This window comes from Chelonus insularis, unplaced genomic scaffold (assembly GCF_013357705.1).
Source record: "Chelonus insularis isolate UGA/USDA-ARS -01 unplaced genomic scaffold, ASM1335770v1 contig_342_pilon, whole genome shotgun sequence".
Classification (NCBI taxonomy): Eukaryota; Metazoa; Arthropoda; class Insecta; order Hymenoptera; family Braconidae; genus Chelonus; species Chelonus insularis.
The window spans coordinates 96,677-119,118 of NW_023276507.1; the positions used below are offsets into that span (position 1 = coordinate 96,677).

At 28.6% G+C, this 22,442-nt stretch overlaps 1 protein-coding gene and 1 long non-coding RNA gene across 11 annotated transcripts; one reads left to right on the forward strand and one right to left on the reverse strand.

The window, feature by feature from the left end:
• The first annotated feature begins 146 nt into the window (after window positions 1–146).
• Window positions 147–12,639, forward strand: LOC118066398 (uncharacterized). The gene is made up of 4 exons (XR_004690246.1): window positions 147–234; window positions 1,233–1,332; window positions 3,295–3,350; window positions 12,454–12,639. It is a non-coding gene; the product is annotated as an uncharacterized lncRNA (long non-coding RNA).
• On the reverse strand, window positions 5,932–20,518 carry LOC118066396 (octopamine receptor beta-3R-like). 10 transcript variants are annotated; one of them, XM_035082377.1, is made up of 6 exons: window positions 20,311–20,354; window positions 18,018–18,069; window positions 16,282–17,939; window positions 15,442–15,733; window positions 8,796–8,907; window positions 5,932–7,022 (listed from the first exon to the last, which is right to left on the reverse strand). In XM_035082377.1, exons 3-6 carry the CDS (start codon window positions 16,921–16,923, stop codon window positions 6,812–6,814), a joined length of 1,257 nt encoding a protein of 418 aa, XP_034938268.1. In that variant the 5' UTR covers window positions 16,924–17,939; window positions 18,018–18,069; window positions 20,311–20,354; the 3' UTR covers window positions 5,932–6,811. The 10 variants fall into 10 exon arrangements, with proteins under 10 accessions (XP_034938268.1, XP_034938269.1, XP_034938264.1 ...); XM_035082378.1 differs by lacking the exons at window positions 18,018–18,069; window positions 20,311–20,354 and adding an exon at window positions 20,397–20,518; XM_035082373.1 differs by having other exon boundaries at window positions 16,282–18,069; window positions 20,311–20,361.
• Window positions 20,519–22,442: the final 1,924 nt, after the last annotated feature.

Below are 22,442 nucleotides of genomic sequence, written 5' to 3' on the forward strand. Positions count from 1 at the left end.
ACGAGAATTGAACAAGTGTATGAATGAAGTTAAATAGAAAAAAGTGAAGAAGGTGTACTGCACACATATAATGTTTCTTACGACTCATCCCCTCCTTATACTAATCCTTTCGTTTATGTCTTCCCGTCTAACAATTTTTCCTGTCTCTCTTCCACTTCAGATACAGACATGTGATGCTTTACACAGTGAATACAAAAATGTATTGGCATCCTTTGAGACATGACACAGTGATACGTGAGTAAAAGTCAATTTTTTTGAATCTTTTTCTTTTTTTATTCTAAATTATTTTTTATTAATTCAATGTTTTCATTGCATCATCAAATGTTATGTAAAGATTGAATATACATAGGGTCTTTCACTTGTAGGACATGGAAGATTTTCACACTTTACCAAAAATGCGTCTTTTATATTTGCCGACGACATATTATGCTACTGTATGCGTATAATTAAATGGACTAGTAACTCAAAATCATCCATGTAACAGGTAGACTTTCTTTTTACATGGATTGAGTAATCCATCTTTTTGTCTTCAATTTTTTTTGTAACTGAAAGATAAATATTTTTGATAATATTTTGTCTAAAATTGAAAGTTTGTTTTATTCTAATGGGTAAAAGTGGAAAAAATGTTTATGGTAATAAAGCGTGAGTAAATGTTTAGAGTAGTACATTTGACGCTGAATAATTTAATGCAGCATAAAAAAGATATAGGTTAAAATAAAAGAAAAAAGTTCCTTACTTGTAAAAAAGAATCCTTAAATTTTTATATCAATGTAATAGGATTATTAAATGGTCAAGGATAACAGGTGCATCATTTTAATTGACGTATGGCACAAGGTAAAACAAGGTAAAAACAATTACTACAGAGGTATTAAATATTTTGATTGTGTCAATCTGGTAATTTATGTCATAGTTGAAACTTTCCATGACTAGTTGAAATTATTTAAAACCTCAAACTTTGCAGAGTTGTTTGAATTAATTTGCTACTTTAATCGTTTTATTCTTTCTAAATTTGTTTTTTAATGAAAATCTAATTCATTTGTATAAATTTGAAATGACGTAAAATTGTAGGGTTTGTTAGTAAATAATTTTAGGTACTTTTGCTTTTAATAAGTAGAACAAAGAACAATCCTAAGTTCTCAATTTAAAAATAATCTAGAATTTTTATCAATTATAATTATTTTTTAATTAATTTATTAAAATAACGCTGATTGAAATTTCGTTCAATTTTTCAGTTGATTGAATGGAGGGTTAGAAGATCAATATTTTTATCTTACAATGAAAACTACTGTATCAACCTCCGAAACTTGTGATTTCTGCCACAATTTGGATAAGGTAAGTTTGGAAATTGTTTTATCTATGTGAAATATTTTTCTAAAGACTTATCAGGCGCTGAACAAGAAGAACTGATTATCTTTATCGATAACTCTTATTGAAATTGTTTTGAATCAGGCAAGCTACCAAAAACAATACTCAGTGAATTACAAGACTTGGTTTCGAAGCTTTTAAAAGCTAATTACTTTATTCTATTACGCTTTATTAGTAAATTTTTCACAAACTACAAATTCTGATTTAAATTATTATTGACTAATATTTTTTTTATTATAAATGCAATAAGAAATTGATTACATTTTCAAAAGTTCCAGTATTAAATTTTAGAAACCATTTTCTTTATCATCTTTATCAAATGCATTATCATCTTCATGAAGAACAAATTAAATTCAATAAAATGTAAGATTACATTATACTTTATAACAAACTTTTGTAGTTCTTAACTTTAAAACAAAATCTTTTTGAAGGTTAGCTGTTCTAAGACTGTGTGTAAAACAGTTGAAGTGATAAATGATATTTTTTTTTCTTTTATTCTTACTGTTCGTAAATTAATTACAACACTATCACTTCTGATAATGAATTGATTTTACAGAGATTACTACTGAAGTAAAACTCTACTCTATCTCCTTCTATCAATTTCTGAAACGTCCGACACCATTACTTGTATCTACTCCATGTAAAGTTTCATTGAACTTTTATTATCTTTAACTTTTAATTAAGAAAGCTTTTTATAAGTTGATGAAATTTAGTTATAAACCAGCCTCATTTTTCTAATTTAAACATTTAATTTTATACCAACTAATGTTGATTTAACACTTGATTGTTTCATTTAATTTCCAGTTTTATAACTTCATTAAATGCTTTGCAAGTACTTTATTTATCATTTTTTTTTTAATTTGTCTCACGAAACAGTTATGATGAATGATAGCAATAAAGAGATCAACATATTCTTACAAGATATGATATGATAAACTGAAAAAAAATTACAGATCACGTCTTTAGCAGATGTCCCAATTCTATATTTCATTGCTTGGAGCAAATTGTTTTTATTTTTTTTTATGTCTCTCCATAAAAACGTTGACCATCACGCACACTGGAATGAAAGACTGAATGCTGATGAATAACTGAGAGAAAAATAATTGAAATAAATACTAAATGTATGAATACACAGTTTTGATATATTGGCATTTTTGACCTCTTTGATCTTTGAATATGTATTTATGCATATAAATCGTGATATCGTTTATCACTTATCAACATCTACTCATGTGCAATGAGAGCTTATCAAGTTATGAAGTTAATAGACACTCTCACAGTGATCACAATAGAGTGACATATGAAGTGACAAAGAAAATGTAGGTATTACTGGAGAAATTTATTAACCACAAGGATTAGTGGAGATTTATTTAATTAAAAATTCTTTTAAATAAAACAATAATTGAATAAACACTTGAAGTAATAGAACAATATTGATGGAATATAGAAAAATAAATAAAAGAAACTTTATGATGTTCATAAATTTTAAAAGCACATTTAGAATGTTTTTTGTATTAAAAAGAATTTATACACAATGTAAAAATAATAAGAATAGATTGTTCTGAACGATAGAAAAATGTAAAACATTTAAATTCATAGGACGTAGATAGAGTCCATAAATTTCAGATTGATCGTTATCTCATTCATAAAAGCTTGAATAAGACAAGTGAAAAGTACTATTGAAAATATATTCATCGTCAATATTCTAATTTTCGCCCATTAAAAAGATAATAGCTTAAGCTAAATTGATGTTTTTGTAGAAATTTATTTGCTCAACTTTTTTTAAACTCAAGTATTGTACATTATTCACTCATTTGCTTAGAGTCAGAAGAATTGCATAAAAGTAAAGAATGTTCATCAATTTATCTATAATCTATGTTTTTATGGTACTGTAAAATATTTATTAATTTTTGAAAATTTATGTTTCAGTTCAAAACGTAATTAAATTGTCAATATATCATGAAGAATCTCTACCATCAGCATTGGTAAGTTTTAACTTAGCACTTTAATTTTATTCTATCAAAAAAGGTAATACTGAAACCTTTTTTTTTTGAAATCTATTTCTAGTATTTTGTCTGTATTTTACTGTCACATCTTTCCTATCGAATGATAAATTTACTCACGGGAAATTAAAAGGCGAACTTTTGAGCGAGGTGATAATGTAAATAAATGAGAGAAATGGAAGCAAGTTAAATCTACTACATCCTTTCTAATTCCTACAATATATACGTGAAGTGTAATTTTGCATCTAGCGAGAGCACTTAGTTTAAGATAAGGAGAACTTAAAAAATTAATATCTTATATTCATAATTACGCTTAGCTACACTTATCAGGCTTGAGTAAATATTGATGACGAGAGTGGATGTGGAGCAAAATCCCCATGAAAGGAAGTAGATACTTGTTATGTGGGGTAGACTGAAATTCACGTAATTATTTATTATATTAGTTTACATACATGAACACTCATCTTATATTAAATAACTTTAGTCATTAAAAATTTTTATTTAAATTTGCAAATGAAATGTCAATATCTTCAACCAACATTCAACATCTTTAATATCTTATTTTTGATGTGACAGTAATGACTTATACACTAATTATGAAGATAAAGATCAATAAATTTCCTCAAAAAGTTCCTCAGTTACTCAGTAGCTGAAAAGTTTAGTGAATTTATGATGAATTCTGTCTCCATATGCAAATAGAAAAGATGTAAATATTAATATTAAGCAGATATTTGAATTTCGTCGTTAGAAGTTAGACAAAATACTCCACATATTCATCTAAACTTTGACGTATGATAATTACTGTAAGTAGAATATTTAACTTGAAAATCATCTATTATAATTTGCTCTCCAAACTCAAATTAGGAAAATTCGCTGAGAATTAGTGCGTTTCCACTTATTTTTCACGTCAAGTATACTGTGTTCATTTAATTAGTGACATAATAAACTAGTTACGAGAAATGAGTTTAGACCTATTAATTCACAATGATTTTCATTCATTTAAGTTCAGAGAGTTGGAGTAAATGTATAACTATTCAGGTTAATTTTCCAGACCATTGGAAAAGAAATTCATAATTTCATTTCAACTCTATAATTTTATTTTAAAAATCGATATAACAGATTGTTGATTTTTTATCGTCGTATTTAAATATTTTGCTGGATATGTTGTTTCTCTCTGTTGACAATAAAAAATTTATCATTTCATTTTGTAGAATTTTCCCATGTTGGTTATAAACCAAAGCAATGGAAAATTTACCTTTTTTGATCAATCAGATAGAGTCTATCTACCATTCACAATTTTTGTTTGTGAACTTTTGATGAAAAAATGGAATCTGCAAAATTTTTTTTATTTTTTTCAATAGCTTTGAAGCGTTTGGATAAAATAAAAGGCAAAAGAAAATTGAATTAAAGGAGTGGTATAATTATATGGTGAAGTAGAAAGTTTTTTACAAAAAACAAAAAAAAACAAAGTTGAATTTGTATGAATAATTTCTCTTGATCTTTACCAATTATTGGTCTGGATGAGAGGAATTTAAGTAATCTTAAAAAATAACCTCACTGTTTAGCAACAATCTAATTATGTTTATATTCTGGCATTTAATGTGACAGTTTGGAACTATCAAGTGGCTTTTCGCTGTTAAAGGTTTCGCCAAACTGTTTATCAAACATTTATTGCATAACTGAACATCAGTGCAATTATATCCAATATTCAATTTCAAACGATCAATTCCCAAGTGCTGAACTAAATGGTGTAGTTCAAATATGGGTGATTTTTTTAAAATTAATTTTTCGATAAAAAATTTTTTTTGAAAAAAATGACATAATTCTGAGAATTCATCCAAGTCTATTCATGAAATGAGTTGGTGAAATTTCTAAAAGTTTGCAAAAAATCCGAAAAAACTGGAACAAATTTATTCCAGAAAGTTTCCCTCCAAAATTGTTTTATCATGAGAACATCTAAGCGAGGTACGTTGATAAATTTCTTTTTCCTTTTTTTTTTAATTTTCTCATACTTTAGAAAATAATTGATTGTTAATTACTTACTGTAAATTTTAATTTCAGGAGATGATACGGAGTAAAATGTATTCATAGTTTCATTAAAGCTGTTTTTAGTCACTGGAATTGGATAAGCTGAAAGTAAAACCAGGAGCAGCATAATGATCATACGTGTTCAACCACTCTGCCTGTTTCTTCACTGAATTATTTAAGAAAATTAGCATATGCTATTTACCTTTCTCCCGAGACCTTGTTATATCCCAAGAGCAGTTATTGTGAGTGATGGTTTGACCTTATACCACTAGTGACCGATAGTGACTTGTTTAACGTATAATCGATGAATATTCAATCCATGAGAGAATGAAAATGTTTATTTAAATCGCATTAGTCAATTTTACTCGAGAAATGCATTGATTGTTGGTAGAAAAAAAACCAGTTCTTTCAGTTATAATTATTCCATCATTTATTAAACAGTCATTTAGTTGAAAAAAAATATTTATTTACTGAATAAAAAATAAAATAACAAGTAAAAAGCAAAGATTTTAACATAATACAATTATTTGTCCGTATACACTTTAATTTGTTATTTCTTCAATCAATATTATTTGTAATTTTATTTAATCATCACCTTTGAGATCTTGATATAATTTCTGGTGATAAATGATACTCTAAGCGATATCTATGTCAATATCCATCAATACTTTTTTGTTTTTTTTTTTTTACATTTACATACATTATTATATATAATATACATTCTTACAAGTTTTTTAAAAAACAATCTCGCTAAGCGAGTGTTTTATGAGTATGTACAACCATTAACATTATTGCTATATTACATTTTATACATTTTCATTCGATCAACTGCTCTAATAACACTTTACGATTTAGCAATTCATGTCTTGACTTTGAACCCAGTAACGTGGATTTTCCACATTCTGGAATATTCGAATATCATTATAATCATGACTATTATTCCTGCTTTGGCATAGTTCCAACACACAGACATACTAAAGCATCAACTCTCCTGGACAAAGACATAATATACATAACATATGTATATATAGATCTCTGCAGTCAACTTTATCGTTATTCCTATTACACGTATTCTGATGTGTATATATATATATATTCATCAACCAGATTGATAATAACTTATGTGCAATTAATCTTATAGTTAAATTTGTTCAGTTTCAAAAAATATTATTAATTGTAATGGTGAAAATTATTGCTGAAATAATTAATATCATTGATTATTTCTCTTTCATTTCTAATCACAATTTAGTTTCATTGAAAAGCGTAGCTGAGACAGTCGATATTGATGATTTATGGATTGATGAAAAATTGGACAATTGTCAGGTATTATCACTGTTATCAAAGTTTACAGTACAAGCGTCTGTGGCACTTGGAGCACCAAAGCAATCATCACCTGTATGCCGTTCTCGTTTTCGCTACACAAACTGCGACGGTGTTTTCCAACATCCAGCACAACATGGCAAAGCACTTTTCAGGGTATCTTTGAATGCATCTCGAAAGTCACGATTGAAGTAGGCATAAATCAGTGGGTTTAGGGCGCTGTTGAAATAACCAATCCAGAATAGGACGGAGACGACTGCATCAGGACAGTCACATGCCTCACCACATAGTGCGGTTGTTAAATACCTGTAATATATTTCAATAGTCAGTTATTTTATAGATTATAAAAATATCTTCATCGATTAATGTGAATAGGGTAAATACACCAATAAATGTCCATCATCTAGAAGATTAATAAATTACTAAAGTTATGAAAGAATAACAATTTAAATTGATTGTATCTGTATAATAATTTTCTATCTTCCATCTTTATTTATTGGAGTATTTACCCTAATGATGGCAATGGAGTATATTTATTGAAATAAGTATGTGAAGTAATTGAAGATACTGAATCATTGTAATAAATGTCAATTATTTACTCTAAGTAAATGTAGTAATTATTGCTGAGATCATTTGAGAAATTTATTATTTTGTTTATTCCTATTACTTCCTTTTCTGAAGTTACTCACGAGTGTTGCCAAAACATCTTCAGTATAACTGTGAATCTCAATCTTGAGTTAATTTAATCTTCAATTTAGTTTATAATCAGATAACTAGATAAAGTTTAAAGTGAATAGTTTAATCTCAAGACACTATGCAACTCTAATTTGCTGCATTAAATGAAAAATAAGGATAATTGAAAATAAAAAAAATCTTGTTCAAGATTAATTATTCATAAAATTATCTACTTAATGATTTTAATTATCATAAATTTTTTAAGCTGCTTTAATTGTCATTGAAGAAGAATAGAGAGACATATCAGGTCATTGGACTCTCTATTCTATTTTTTTTTTATTACTCTGATCCTTAAATAAAATAAATGTGTTATAAAAAGAATTTATTAATTATGTAGCAACAATAGAGCATTGTCTCATTATTGAAATGCTTGCATAATTAATTTTAAAAAAAATGTAGTTAATATTTATGAGCTTAAACATAAAGATAGCATCATTGTCTCACGTTCTCTCGATCAATTATTGGTGTAGTTTTGGATAAAAATGCTTGTCATCACTGAACACATGAACAAAGAATACATTTAAAGTTGTACGTAATGTGCTTGTTGGTGTGTTCAATGCGAGCAAGCACTTTTATTCACAAAACACATCCATAGTAAGTTCAACAGACAGAAGAGAAATTTTTTTAAAAAACAAAAGCTGCAATTTAAGTTATTTTGTCAACGAATTATTCGTTGCTGTTGATTCATCAAATAATACGTTCCAATTTTTTGCATATAAAAAATCTCAAGTGCAAACAATTTGTGTTTATTCAAAGCTTTTCTGAATTGCATAATGGCAGCTTTAAGGTTGGTCTTGAAATGTGTGAAGTGAAAATGTAATCTATTGCATTGTATTATTTTGAATGATCGAACATGAGACATTGGAAGAATGTTTATCATTCATTTCTCAGTGATTCTGTAGTCAGATGTATTTACTTATGATACAGAAAAGGCAAAGAAACCAAGAAGCAGGACAGACAGAGAGATGTTGACAGGAATGAACGGATATAGAGGATGGAAATATGTAAATTGGCAGCCATCGAAGTGCAAATTTGATCCAATTATAGAGACGTACATGAATTAATTATTGGAAAGTTCCTGGTGGTAGATATTGGTTATCGATAGAAGTTAAATGAAACAAAACAATTTACTTGGAAAAAATTGTGGTACATTTCTGTCTTAGAGAAGACAAACTTTGTGTCAGAATAACATTACGTCATTTTCATGAATGTTGAGCATATAATGTTGATAAAACAAGTCATGGCATAAATACAACATCGTCAGTTAATAATAGTTGATTTTAATTATTTATTTTTCTTGGTTTCAATTTTATCGTCTGTTATTTTTTAATTTTTGGTGCTTACCAGAGAAAGAACGGAAGCCAACATAAAAGGAATGCTCCCATAATTATGCCCAAAGTTCTAGCTGCTTTGTGCTCAGCCCTCCAACTTTTTGTTTGTTGTCGTATCGTTGTACCTGGAACAATCAAAATTATGCTAATGTTAGTTAAAAGTGTGGCTGTAAATATTTTTTTTTCTCTGTAAAACTATTTTTAGTGAAAAAAGTGAATACATGGAAAGTGAATTGATATTTGTTTTTTGGATTGTTTAGTTATTTACAATTTTTATAAAAAAATTGGAATTCCTAAAAAGTTACTTCTTGAAAAAAAAAAAACCTAGTCAAGACGTGATAGGTGACGTGAAAGTTTTATCCACTGCTTGTAATTTAACTCAGAAAGTTGTGGAAAGAATATTTTCTTGTTCTATTTTCTTTATAAAAGAATAGAATACTATTGAAAGTTAAACTTTGCTATTAAATTCAAGCCGTACATCTTTCCAACTTGAGAGATGATCTTTTATGAGAAGAAAATGGTTTTTAAATATTCAAATAGTAGTGTAATAAATATCTATGGTATAAATATTGCATTCCTGAGACCATTATTAGAGGATATTATTTATGAAAATATTTTTAATTTGCAGATTTTTTAAGATAAAAATGTTTGGAAAAATTTCACTGCAACAACTCTTTTTTTTGTCCTTTGGGGATAGCAGCTAATTTAAAAATATCCAAAATATTTTAAGGATTTTCAAGGGATGCTTTTGGAATATTTTAGAGACACTTTTGGGATATTTACTATCTCAGAATCTTCAAATCAACTAAAATACTCTGAAAGTATTCCTAGAAGATTTGAAAAAAAAAATTCCAATTTACAACCAACTCAAGTGATAACTGAAAATTATTGCAATTCAAAGATTGTTGTAACTTTTACTCAGTTTTAGTTTAAATTTATCACCAATCTTTTTTTCAAAAAGTACTTTTATCATTTAGAAGTTTTAACAGATCTGTTTACGATTTAGATTTGTTTTAGAATGATTTTTCTTTTTCTTGAAAACTTTCGAAATCTTAAACAACATTTAATACTTCAAAATTTATTGAATCAAAAAAAAAATAATGGATGCTTTCTTCATGGTATTTACTGTTCAATTAATTTGGTACTCATTCAGTTTAATCAAAAAAAAGCCAATAAAGCTAGATATAATTCAAACAACCCTCTTTAATATCTATCAGAGTAGCAATTGAAATCTGATTCTATTTTGGAGTACTAAACATAGTCCACTCAATTTTTGAGTTTCCTCGTTTGATATGACACTTACAAAAGAGTCCATTCAGGCTTAGAAGAGACAATAAGATCAGGACCATCAAGTTGTTAAGGTTATAATGAATATATTAATAAAATCATATTCTTGGATCAAGAATAATTCCATTCTTAATCATAATATTCTTACAGAATAATTTATGTACAACATAACATGAATGGAGTTAGATTAAGAACAGTATGGATCCAGGATGATAGCATGCTGTATCCATTCTGCCATCATTCATTTCATGTTGTACATGAATTATTATTTTATTTAAGAATGTCATTGTTGGAGATCAAGGCCATTTATTAATTATTTATGTAAAAAGCAGTTTTACGGTAGTAATAAGATAGTAACACCACTGTATATCATAAGTAAAAGTATATATGACCATATTTCATCGCTACTAAGGTATTTTAACCAAGCTATTTAATTTCAATGAACAAAACACGAGAAAAACGCGAAATATGTGGTTAAAAGATTGCGTGTTGGAATACACTTAAGTAAATTTAGGTTTGTTGGTCGTTTATTTTATCTACAAAAAATCAATATGATTATGTATAGATCATGCATAAGAGACAGTGGTAGAATGATAACGTCTTAGCTCAGTCATCATCAGTATTATGAAATTATATGAAGAATAAATAGAGTTAATAATTCACATTATTGATTTGACTTGCTGGCCTGATTGGAATAAATATCTATAGCCAATTATCACAACCTACTTGGCCTGTAGCCCTTGACCTTCCCTAAATTGAGGATTCTCTGTCTCAGAGTCTTTAGGTCAAGTGTCAAGAAACATTTTACTCGTGCACGATAGTTGATTATATGATTAATAAATTTATTTAATATTCTCATGTTCATGTCCACATGGCCAAAATTCAATAAATTTCAGAAAAGAGATTTTAATTTTTTTTTGTTATTAATATCATTATTGAATTGAAATAAATTATCATATTATTATCATCTCAGTATTTAATGATTTATACATATTAAACTACTTGCTTAATGACTACATTTACATAAATTTCATGAGTGGAAGATAAACAGAAAGTTGGTGGTGATAACAATAATATTGATTCATTTAAAACTCAGTAAGATATTCATTTATTTAATAAATTGAAGTCATTTCATTCAATTCAATTTATTAAAATAAATAAAAAATCATTAAGAATCTGTATGGGAAAGGTTCAGAAGCCATAATCATTTTGTATTATGGTACATTTGAAATACTTCCTTGGAAAATGAAATGAATAGAATTCTTTTTTTTATTCTATTACATTTCATTCTTTTAGAAAGCCACTATAGTTATTCTATAAGTATCAACTTTGCCTTCAAAACAATTTTACATATTTATGGAAATTTTTTTGCATAAAATTAAGAATGCTCGCTTATGACCACAGTATTAGCTCACTTAGTGGAGTAAAACTATTAATATTCAGAAAAAAAAATCTACTTTGACCAAAAGGAAACTTTATCCTGAATAGCAAGCAAGAAAATGTATGGATTATCTTCAGCATTTTTTATTTAAATGAAAAATTTAATAATGTAAGAAATGAATTCATCAAGAATAGTTCTTTTGTGTTGATGATTTTATTAAATTTCAACATGACACAACTTATTCTTTCACCTTCTAGAAATTTATCTCTTTAAAAAGTAACATTTATTTTAATAATAATAAAAATACTATTAATAATGAAATAATAATTCTCTCTCACATGTAAGTATTCCTAATTCATCACAAAGAAGTGCTAACTTACATATACTCCAAGTATAAAGATAATCTTTTTTAGCATTTTCCTTAAGGCGAAGGAAAAAAATTCCTAGAATTGAACCAATTGTAAGGTATTCCCTGCTAGCTTGCCACAGATAGAATGGGGAGAGAATGAAACTTATACAAGAAATGGTTCTCGGCTATTTCAGCATATCAGGTGACGAACTAACGTAGTTTTCTTCCGTTATACGTGTCAGCAGAAGCACGTTCCATCTCCGGTTAGATAAAAAGATATCCGTAATAAAAGAAGCTTTAAAAGTCGTAAAAAATAATGAAGCAGTTCGATTATATAAATAAAAATCTCTCGTAAATATTCACCCCTTTTTAGGATAATATTTCATGATATTTTTTGTCCAGCCTAAAATAAGGGAGACATTAATTCCAGGCGAATTGTCCCTTACAGTAATAATTTTATTTACGGTAAATGTTCGTAAATGTTCCCCTTCTCGACAGTTATCTAAATTTATGTTGATATAAAAAAAATATCTAATTATTTTAGTATTAATAAATTAAATAAAAAGTCTTAAGGTATTTTTTTTTATGTTATTAATCGCTTTCTTTTGCTACCGCTTACACGCAGTCTCATTTGTCCCGTATTCCTGTTTTCAGATATCGAGCGTACTAGAGAGGGCAAGAGAACACTCTGGGTGTTCCCATTGGAGCCTGGATCTCGCGTTCACTGACCTACCTTAACAGAGCCCCGTGTATCCTACTACCCTCAACACTTCTCTCTCTCTCTCTCTCTTTCTCTATAGGCGAATCCAACACTAGGTAAATATAAAATCAATCCCTTCATTTCCTTTTACACCATGTCTCATTGTCAGACCTGTGACACCATCAAAATTACGACCATTCAATTTTCTCGGTTCATTCGCCCAGCATGATGATAATTAATTTTATCACGTCAGTTGTGTAGTCAATCAGGATAGGATAATTTATTGATAAAAAATTATTCTATTGTCATTTAAATGTTTGTGTAATTAAATGATAATTTTAGTTACAATGAAAAAATATAACTTGCCAACAAGTTAATCTAGGTTTGAAATGATATGAGATTTAATTAGGTATTTTTTGTCAGTCATTACATGGTACTTTTGTAAAAATGTTCTTTCACTTGACATATCATACAGGTTTTATTATACCAACATTTTTGTAACGAAACTTGGTAAAAATATTTTATATTTTTGGTTGTAAAGTAAAAAGAAAGAAAGTTGCTTTGACAATCATCTCATTGAAGTTTGTTCGACGTATAAATCAACTGTCTCTTTTAAATTATATGTAACAAAACTCTAAAAGCGTTGAAATGTTTGTTTCAACATGCAGTGTCATTCTTTTTTCACTTGAAAGAAAGCACTCACAGAGAAGAGATGAAAAAAACGTTTTTGATAAGTTTACGACAATCCCCTTAGGCGAATATTCGTCTCGAGAGATAAAACCAAACTTTTCATGACAATTTTATGAACATTTTTTAATTACGATCTTTAGTTTTAGTGTAGAGATTCATAAAATGTATCAACTTGAAATAAAATGAATGATGATTATTAAAAGTAACCCAAAAAGTTTTTAACATACATTTTTTTTTTTTGGGAAAGTTAATCAATTAATTTTGTGATGGAATAAAAGCAAAAGTTAGCAGACAAGTAACTTGTGATGATGAATATCTAAAAATAGTTCTTCTAGAATTAAATAGTAATAATACTAAACAGTTGATTATTTATTAATTGCATTTTTAATGCAAATATATACGAAAGTATAAGTAGAAAATGAATTGTATTGATGAATTAATATTGTAGAATATTGAAAAGTTTTAGTGTTACCCATAGTAGTTAATAATTATCCAGTCTTAACCCAATTCAATATAATTCCACGGAGTCATGTTTTTCTATTCATCATTTTAAATTTTTAATCTAAAGTAAAAGCTGAATCTATTAATTAACCATCAATTCTGGCATGTAAAATATTAATTTCTTCCAGAAAGTAAAATATGTTTTATCACCAGCTAACGAATGCTTGTGACTTCATTTACATGGTATTAATTTTAATGATGACAGCAGAAAATCAAGTAATTAATAGTGACACTGGACCTGATTTATATAAAAAAGCTTATATATTTATCTAGACCCTCCTGATGAATCATGATCTCTACTTTAAATGAAATTGCATAGTCTGGACAATCCAAGCTATCATCTTGGATCTACTCAGCCGATTGAAATAAAACTTAGCTACATTTTCAAGTCAGAACTCTAGTTATACAATCAAATAAATTTTCTAGATAAAATGTATTTACTGTTCACTTTTAGCTCTTTCTACTGCTTCATTCTATGGATGATTAATCTTGTTAATCATCATATAAGTCTTCACCAGGAATACTATATGTTTCTCAATTTGTTTAATTTAGCTGAAATGGTTATGAAAGGTTCAGAATGTATTTTGAAGTGAATATTCACCCTGAGGGATGCTACGTGAATTTATTAGAAAGCTTTTTTACACAAGCACTGTATGTTATGGCATCACTGAGACAAGATTTCATAGCAGTTAGCAAAGTTTGTTGTTGATGGCAATGAACAAGCTGTGTATGTTTAAATGTGATGAGTAATTGTTTAATTTTGAGAACGGTAGATTCGAAAATTTTTAAATAAATATTTATTTATTTATTTTACTTTTATTTTAATGTTTACTGGTGGCTTATAAATCATGTCACACCACCAAATCAATTTCGGAGGAATAAAAAATTTGATTGATTAGCCAATCCTTTCTAAAAAAAAAAAAGAAATAAATAGCAGAAAAAAAATAATAATTTATCATCAAAAGATCATTTTAATTGAAAATGAATTGCAAAATGGTAATCTGCAAGCACACAATTTGTATGAGACATTTTAAGTATAAAAAAAGCAACAACAATTATCCCAGTAAAATTAAAAATAACAACTATTAATTTCGAATGTCATGTATTTTTATCTACACATCAAGTGTCATTAAATGCGATAAATAATTTTCAACGAATGTACGAATGTTATAAAAAAAATTGGAAAACCATATTTAAAGTTGGGTTGAACATCAAGCCAAACATTGAAATGAGAAAGAGAGAATTCAATTATTGTGAAACAGAAACTGTATGTGAAATCACAATAGCGAGAACATAGCAGTTTTTGGCAGCTGTTTCCAAGTACTAGAGAACGAGGCTTGTGATTTGTGAATACTTGCAAATAACTCGAGTTATAGCAAGCACTACACCTTGCTACCCACGCATACTTGTTAGAAAATTGTGCGACCGAACGTCATTTATCTTGACGTTTTCACGTGTAGATACAGATGCGCAAATGTGCTGAGAGATATACAGTTTAAATACCGTTGCAAACGTTTTGCAATTTACAAATGCGATTGAGGACATTCAGTCGTCAAGTAATATCGTAATACTGCCAAAACTTTATATCTGCAATGTTAGTGGTAGTATAATAGCTATAACAAGCTTTGTTATAGTATTCAATTGTCATGATAACTGTTGAATGTCCATTCATTCTTACAGAATAGTGATGACCAATTATTCACAAAACTGTCATTAATCAACTCCACCGTAATTATAATTTTTAATCTCACCATTTTCAGCGTTGAGCTCAACTGCTGTATTACACGATGTTCGCCGGAAATCATCACTAGGATGTAGGAGAAGTTGATGAGAAGTCCGTGAGTGATGTCTGGATGTTGAAACTCGGTGTAAATGAACACTGTTTAATACAGTATTGCTTGAAGCACGACTCAGTGCTTCTCTTTGTCTTATTGCCTCTTTGTAAATTTTGCAGTACATAACAATCATGACAAGACCAGGAACCCAGAATGATACTGAAGAGCTTATCAATGCATATGGTCGATTAACCACGAAGACGCAGACCTATTAAAGGAGTTTATTGTTCTTGTCATCATTTAATCATTAGTAAGAAGAAGAAGAAGAAAAAGAAGTTGATGATAAAAATATGAAAAAAGATGATAAATCTTTTGATTTTAAGTTCACGTATAAAACTTTAATGATTTTTGAAAAAATAATTGACAGTGATTAAAAGAACATTGGCGGTGTGGATTCTAGTTTGATGGACGAGAAAGCAAAAAAAATTAATGATCATTTTCGTGATGTATTTCTTTTCCGGGTTTGACGCGTTTTTATTGTTCTTCATCCAAAAGTCAATTGTGGAAAAAAAAGTCAAGTCGATCACGGTAGATTTCTGACGATGAAGAACCGATGTAGGTCACTTTCTATATAGATATCATCAACATTACTTGATACGGAGACATGAAGAAGCAACGATCGATTCACAATTCAACCGTTTTGCTTCTTCTTCTCCTTTATATGTTTTTGCGTTGTCTCATATCAAAGCAACTCGGTCATCGATTCTTCGTCGTCTAAGACACGTGCTTTCTCCAAAGAGAAATGTTAAAATTTACCTCAGGATGTTGATGAAGATAGTCCAAATGATCAGATGTGGTGTACCAATCCATGAAGATTGGTATAAAACTAATGAATGCTGGCAATAGCCAAGCACTAGTCAGCATAGCTGTCACTGTTACATCTCTCATAATAACTGGATACTCTAGAGGACGTACTATTGCGTAGTATCGGTCAACGCTGATACAGCAAAGATGTAAAATAGAGGCAGTGGAGAAATAGACATCAAATGAATTCCATACGTTGCACATGAATCTACCAAAAAGCCATCGACCTCCTGATAACTCCACTGAAGCATTGAAGGTCATGGCACACACAGCAACTAGAAAATCAGCTGCTGCTAAACTCACGACATAACGATTTGTTGGCACTCGAAGCTTGCGATGACGTCGAACACTGGCAATCACTAATGCATTACCCAGTAGAGCTGTGATTATTATTCCAATCATCAAGATACCTTTGAGGACTAGTATGAGAATGCTTTGATGATTTAATTTTTCTGAAACTTTATCTTCTTGATCAATCACTTGGCTCACGAGAGTTGTGTCTAAATAGCTGACTATGTCATTTGGATCAACAGAAAAGGTACTCCCATCACTAAGGTGCACCTCTTCAATTGGCACTTCACTTTGTAGCTCCATACCAAACTTCTGATCTATTTTGCTGACAGTACTTTATCATAAGTTTCTTCTTTCTTGCACCTCCCAGCATCCTCCGGGAATACGTTACCACCCGGGACATTGCTTTGGGAGTGGATTTAAATAAACTTACTAGTTTTAAATACAAAGGGATGATCTCCATGGGGTTTCTTAAAATAAACCAAATGTAATTGTTTTTTATTTTTATTCTGATCTTACTGTAGAAATTACAGCACACTATTACATCAACACTCTTCGACGACAATAAATATATCTCTTGTTCTTGAATGAATTCAAGTGATTTGTCTTGCTTTTCACGATGCAAATGAAACTCTCTGACAAGTTTATTTTATTCTGCTTTGATGAACTTTCTCTCAACACTAAAACTGTTTGTACCACTTGAATTAAGTCTGATAACTTTCCTTTTTTCTTCTCTTTATCATTTTGCTTAAAACAATAGGGTTATTCTTATTTATTTATGTGAGAATGGTATGATATGAATTAGATAGAAACTATCCAATTGTTTTAAGAGTTTCTCTTTTTTACATTACATTGTGATTCATTCTTCATTTCACAATTAACTTTACTTTTCCACTTCATATTGATTACATACTTTTTTTCTTCATATTTTGATGAGTATCACTTGAAGTTCCAACTTGAGGATGGTTATGAATGAATTATTAACTTATGCTTGCTGATTGATCATTCATCTCTAGAATTCATTGCTTTGTAATTCAGCTACCAAGATTAATAACGCTTATTACACTTATGACAATTACGATGATTGCCTTGTCAGCAACTGGCTATTTGTTGAGAGCTTATTATTTACGATGAAAAAACAAAATTATTTAAACACTGTCATAGCAATCTTGCAACTCAATAAAAACACAAATATTCAATATGACCTTCATTGTATTGAACTGCAGTGTTTCGACCTCGATTAAATATAATCATGAGATCGTTGGTTTGAAAACAAGTTCAAAGGATTCAATGTCTTACCATGCCGGTACCTGCACGACCTTCTCACAAAAAACTATGGTAAAGAATTGTTGCAAAATGTATCTTTGTCTTTTTTTTTTTTTTCGTTAACTTCAAACCGTTTATATCCTAACTTTGGAATGATTACATGCACGTGAGCTCGAAAGGATGCTGGACAAATACCATTATTAGTGTTGCGAAAGGTGTAGGAATTCAGTGTAATTATGGAGAACCAATTTAAGTATTGACCAGTGTAGTGAAAATGTTGTATGAAAAAATTCAGGGAAAGTTTTTCTTATTTTTAAATTTTAATATGGAATTGAGGCTGAGTTTAATCATTAGCTGTCATTAAATTTTTTTTTTTTTTAGGCATAATATTAAACTGAGCATGAAAAATTGAAGTTAAAGTACCGTGTGATTAAGGTTGAAATAATAAAAGTACCTTCAGCATTTATTTTTAGTTACCAAATTATTATAAATAAAAAAAAATCCTTTTTAAATAGATTCAGGATTAAAGATTTCAACATATTTAACTCAATAGCATCAAAAATATTGAGGCATCAATTTTGTTATCTCTGATTAGCATAAAAAAATTTTGCTAAAAATCATTCTGAATATTTTAATTGATATTGAAGTTAACATCAGCATAGAATTGAGTGATTTTGATAATACTACATAAACTATGTAAAGTTTTAAATGATTTATCGATCCAAGTTGATTTACATTTTCTATAGAATACTTGACAGAATAAAAAAAAAAATAAAACAAGTATATTTTTCAGGTAGACTCTGATCTGGTCATCAATTTGCTGATTTACACTGAAACTTGTAATCTTCATTAGTGTCAACCTAGACGTACCATTAAAAATATCTTTGAAAGACAAAAAAGTGAGGAAGATTAAATGCAATTAGTATAACATTAAATTTTCCATCGCGTCATCTCTGACACTAGTCTTTTATTCAATTCTCGTTAATCATTTTTAATCTACTTTAATTATCGACTTCCGGAAATGAAGTATATACCTACAGCTTTCAACATATAGATATCATAATATACGTTATTGTATATAAAATAAAATTTACTCAAATGATGAAGGTAGTGGAGTAAAATGCTTTTAAAGAACATAAATGTCTCAATATCTCTATATAATCCATTCCAACCAAGTTCAAAAGGGTAAAATTAGCATAATTCAATATTTATAAAGCTGAATGTATCGTAGAAAATTCCAATATTGTAGTAAAGGTGAAAACAATAATCTCAGGGACAAGTGGTAGAAGTATGTGAAATTAAAAAATTGAAATTACGTAATCAACAATCGAGGCTAGCAATGAAGCATAACAGACAAATGGCAAAAATAAAATATCTTATTATTATTACGAATATATATATATATATATAGTGTATTGAAATATATATTTAAATATTTCTATAAATATGGAAATGAAAAATGATATGAAAATAATGGCAGGAGAATGAAGAGTGAGTCTATTTCGTGGAGATGAAAATCTCGACAGATACTGGAAGAGTACCTCTGGGTGATAATCATCGATATAATCTTGAAAATGACATACTTATTAATGTCTTCAGGCACATTGGATATTAATTCAGCAAATAATATTCAGTACTTAGATGATCAAATTTATTATTTTGATTAAATGATGCTTATTAAGAGATGATATTTTATTTTAAATTCTGAATCACGTGTGGGTAATCTCATCAGTATAACTGAAATGTTAAGGGTAGATGGAAGATAGGTGAGCAGTTCAAGTTTCAATCTAGTTTGAAGAACCAGATTTTACAATATCTAATAAAGTTTGTTCGTAATTTTGGGGTGATGTTTGAATATGTTTAAATAAATATTATTGGAGAAATGAATTATTATCTGTTTAAATAAAGCTTTTGTGATGATTAAATATTAATCAGAGTTAATTTAAATGTGGAATATTTAGTTTAGAGTGAGTTGAAATTGAATATTCATTGTTATTTAAATAATATTTTAAGTGTTAAATAATTATTGAGTTTTTTCTTCGTGTGGTTGATGAACTGTATACAATTCAACTGTAATAGAGATAATTATCGAAAAGAAATATTATGATTACATCTCAATTAAATGAAATTCATTGTAATAAAGTATTTTATATCAATGAATACATAATTTAATTAAAAGCGATATTTATTACAACGAGATATGTTTAAATATTTGTCTTTTGTTTCAATTTTAATCACTATTTGCACTTTTTTTTGTTAAACAATATATTTTTTTGTGTAACTAAAAAAAAAAAAAATTTAATCAACATGTAAACAAACAGGATTAAAACTTTGAAAACTAGCCATCCTTTCATCAACCCTCAAATGAAAAAAATTGGTTCTCTCAGATAATTAATAAGACTGAAAAACAGTAATTATTTTTACATGATAAAAGTATGAATTAATGTCACAGAATGGTAATAAGATTATTTTTAATTACTGAATAATTATGAAAGTAAACTGCAAATCACAAGATACATTAAGAGAAAGCGTTTTTATAAAGTCTAATCGATGATGTGTGACAGTAAAAGTCAAGTTCACGACAACAAATGAATGAGAGTGGATTTATCGAGCACACAGTCGAGTACGAACGTTGCCGGTAGACTGAGCGTCGCGACGTTTCACGGCGCCGTGGTTCTGGTGGTAAAGAGTAGGGCCTCACTTCAGTTGAAAAGCGCCGGTTCTCCCACACGAGACTCAATAAAACGAGCCTCAACTATTCAAAGAAAAAGAAAGAGAAAATAATAGTCTGCCATACACTCATATCAATCGACCGCATTATTAGTTCTTCTTCTTTAGTTCTTTCAAATATTTGATTCTCATCAGAATCCAGATTCAGTTCAACTTCAAGTGTGCTATTGTTCTTTAGAAAACTCGAGGGAAAAAAAATATCATCAAGGCATTTCGCTACCCAAAATATTGCGATTACTAGACTATTTGAGCGAATATTGATTTAAGTAGTGTCATGAATTTCTGTGTTTTGTTATGGGCATAAACGGAAATGGGGTAAAGCAAGTTCCTCACCTCTTATGTGTTGAGAGAATTTGAAAAAACAACTCCTTGACAATCAGACGAAAACTTGAAATAATTGCAGCACTTTTTTTTTGTGTAATAAAATTGGAATATTTACTCAATTTTTAATAATTTAGTGATTAATAAATATTTTATAATAATTTTTAATCAAATTTTTTTTGATATTATAATATTCTTGTTGACAATAAAAATAGATAAAGTAGGATAAAAAAAATTTGTTTAACATAGTTTATTTATATTTCCAATATTTAACACTTTTAATAAAATGTCACAATATTTTTTATAATCTTTCAATTCATTCAAATCACATATAATAATCAAAAAAAAAAAATTGCGAATTATTTATCACTATTGATAAAGGAATAAAAGGGGAATAAATTCAATGGCCTTGACAAGAAAAATATGTCACCAACATCAATAAAAAAATTATTTATTCAAAATCTCTCAAGAAAGACTTTCTTCTTAAATGTAACACAAAAAATCCTTTCTAAGCTCCTGAAAATTTATCACCATCAGCAAAATACTTATAAATAATATCAACAACAACAACAACAACAACAACAACAATATACGTAAATATAAGTTTGTATAATGATTAGAATTGAATAAGTTTTTAACAGGAATTTTATGAAAATATACGGAAGTCTTGTTATTTTATTGAAGAATAATACTTATCAAACTTGTAAGGGTTGAATATTTTATGATGCATGAAATAAATTGCCTTGAGTTTGAATTATTTTAATGCTCTGAAGTTTAAAGAGTCTGAACGAAAGTCATACAAATCCTCCGACTTACACTATAAAGTAGTAATAGCGATTATAGTCAGACGTGTTATGGTAGTTGTGAATATTTCTTAAAACTTGACGATAAAATATTTCGTAATTTACATCGAAATAGCAAATAATATTTTTATATTATCATATTAATGAATTTATTAATATATACATCCAATAATAAAGTTATAATTATTATTCACTAAGCTAATAATAATTTTACTTTGATATTTAATATAAAAGTGTTGTACAGCTGTTGTGAATAATAATTTCACTTTCATCATTTTTAGTCGTTGCGCTTTGTAGGTTCGGGCTTGGCGCACTAATTCTTAGGTGCGATCGATACGACTTTAGGAGTGTAGAAATAAGTACCGCGAGACGACCTTAGCCGTGGATAGAAAGCTCACGAGACCTAGAGTATGGAGAAGTAAGAGAAAGAAATTTATATATAAAGACACAGTTGGAAAAAAAAAGAAGACACAGTTGTATATAAGACTGTATTTGTTGTATCACTCGGAAGCATGGGTGAGCAGATTTCTCAACAAAATTCTCACAACCCCCCGGGCTTTAATGATAACAGAGAAATACTTTCAGGAAAGTGCTTGAGCATTGGGGTTGAAAATTAAATGCTCGAATACAAGGGTGTCTGGGATCGTTATATAAAAAAGGTAAAAGCGTATCCATAAGGGTATCCATACAACGTTGTGAAAT

Coding starts and splice junctions, on each gene's coding strand:
- LOC118066396 (XM_035082378.1), bottom strand. CDS start 16,923: ATGGAGCTACAAAGTGAAGTGCCAATTGAAGAGGTGCACCTTAGTGAT. Junction 15,734..16,281: donor ATCTTCATCAACATCCTGAG/GTAAATTTTAAC, acceptor CTCCTTTAATAG/GTCTGCGTCTTCGTGGTTAA. Junction 7,023..8,795: donor TGGCTTCCGTTCTTTCTCTG/GTAAGCACCAAA, acceptor AATATATTACAG/GTATTTAACAACCGCACTAT.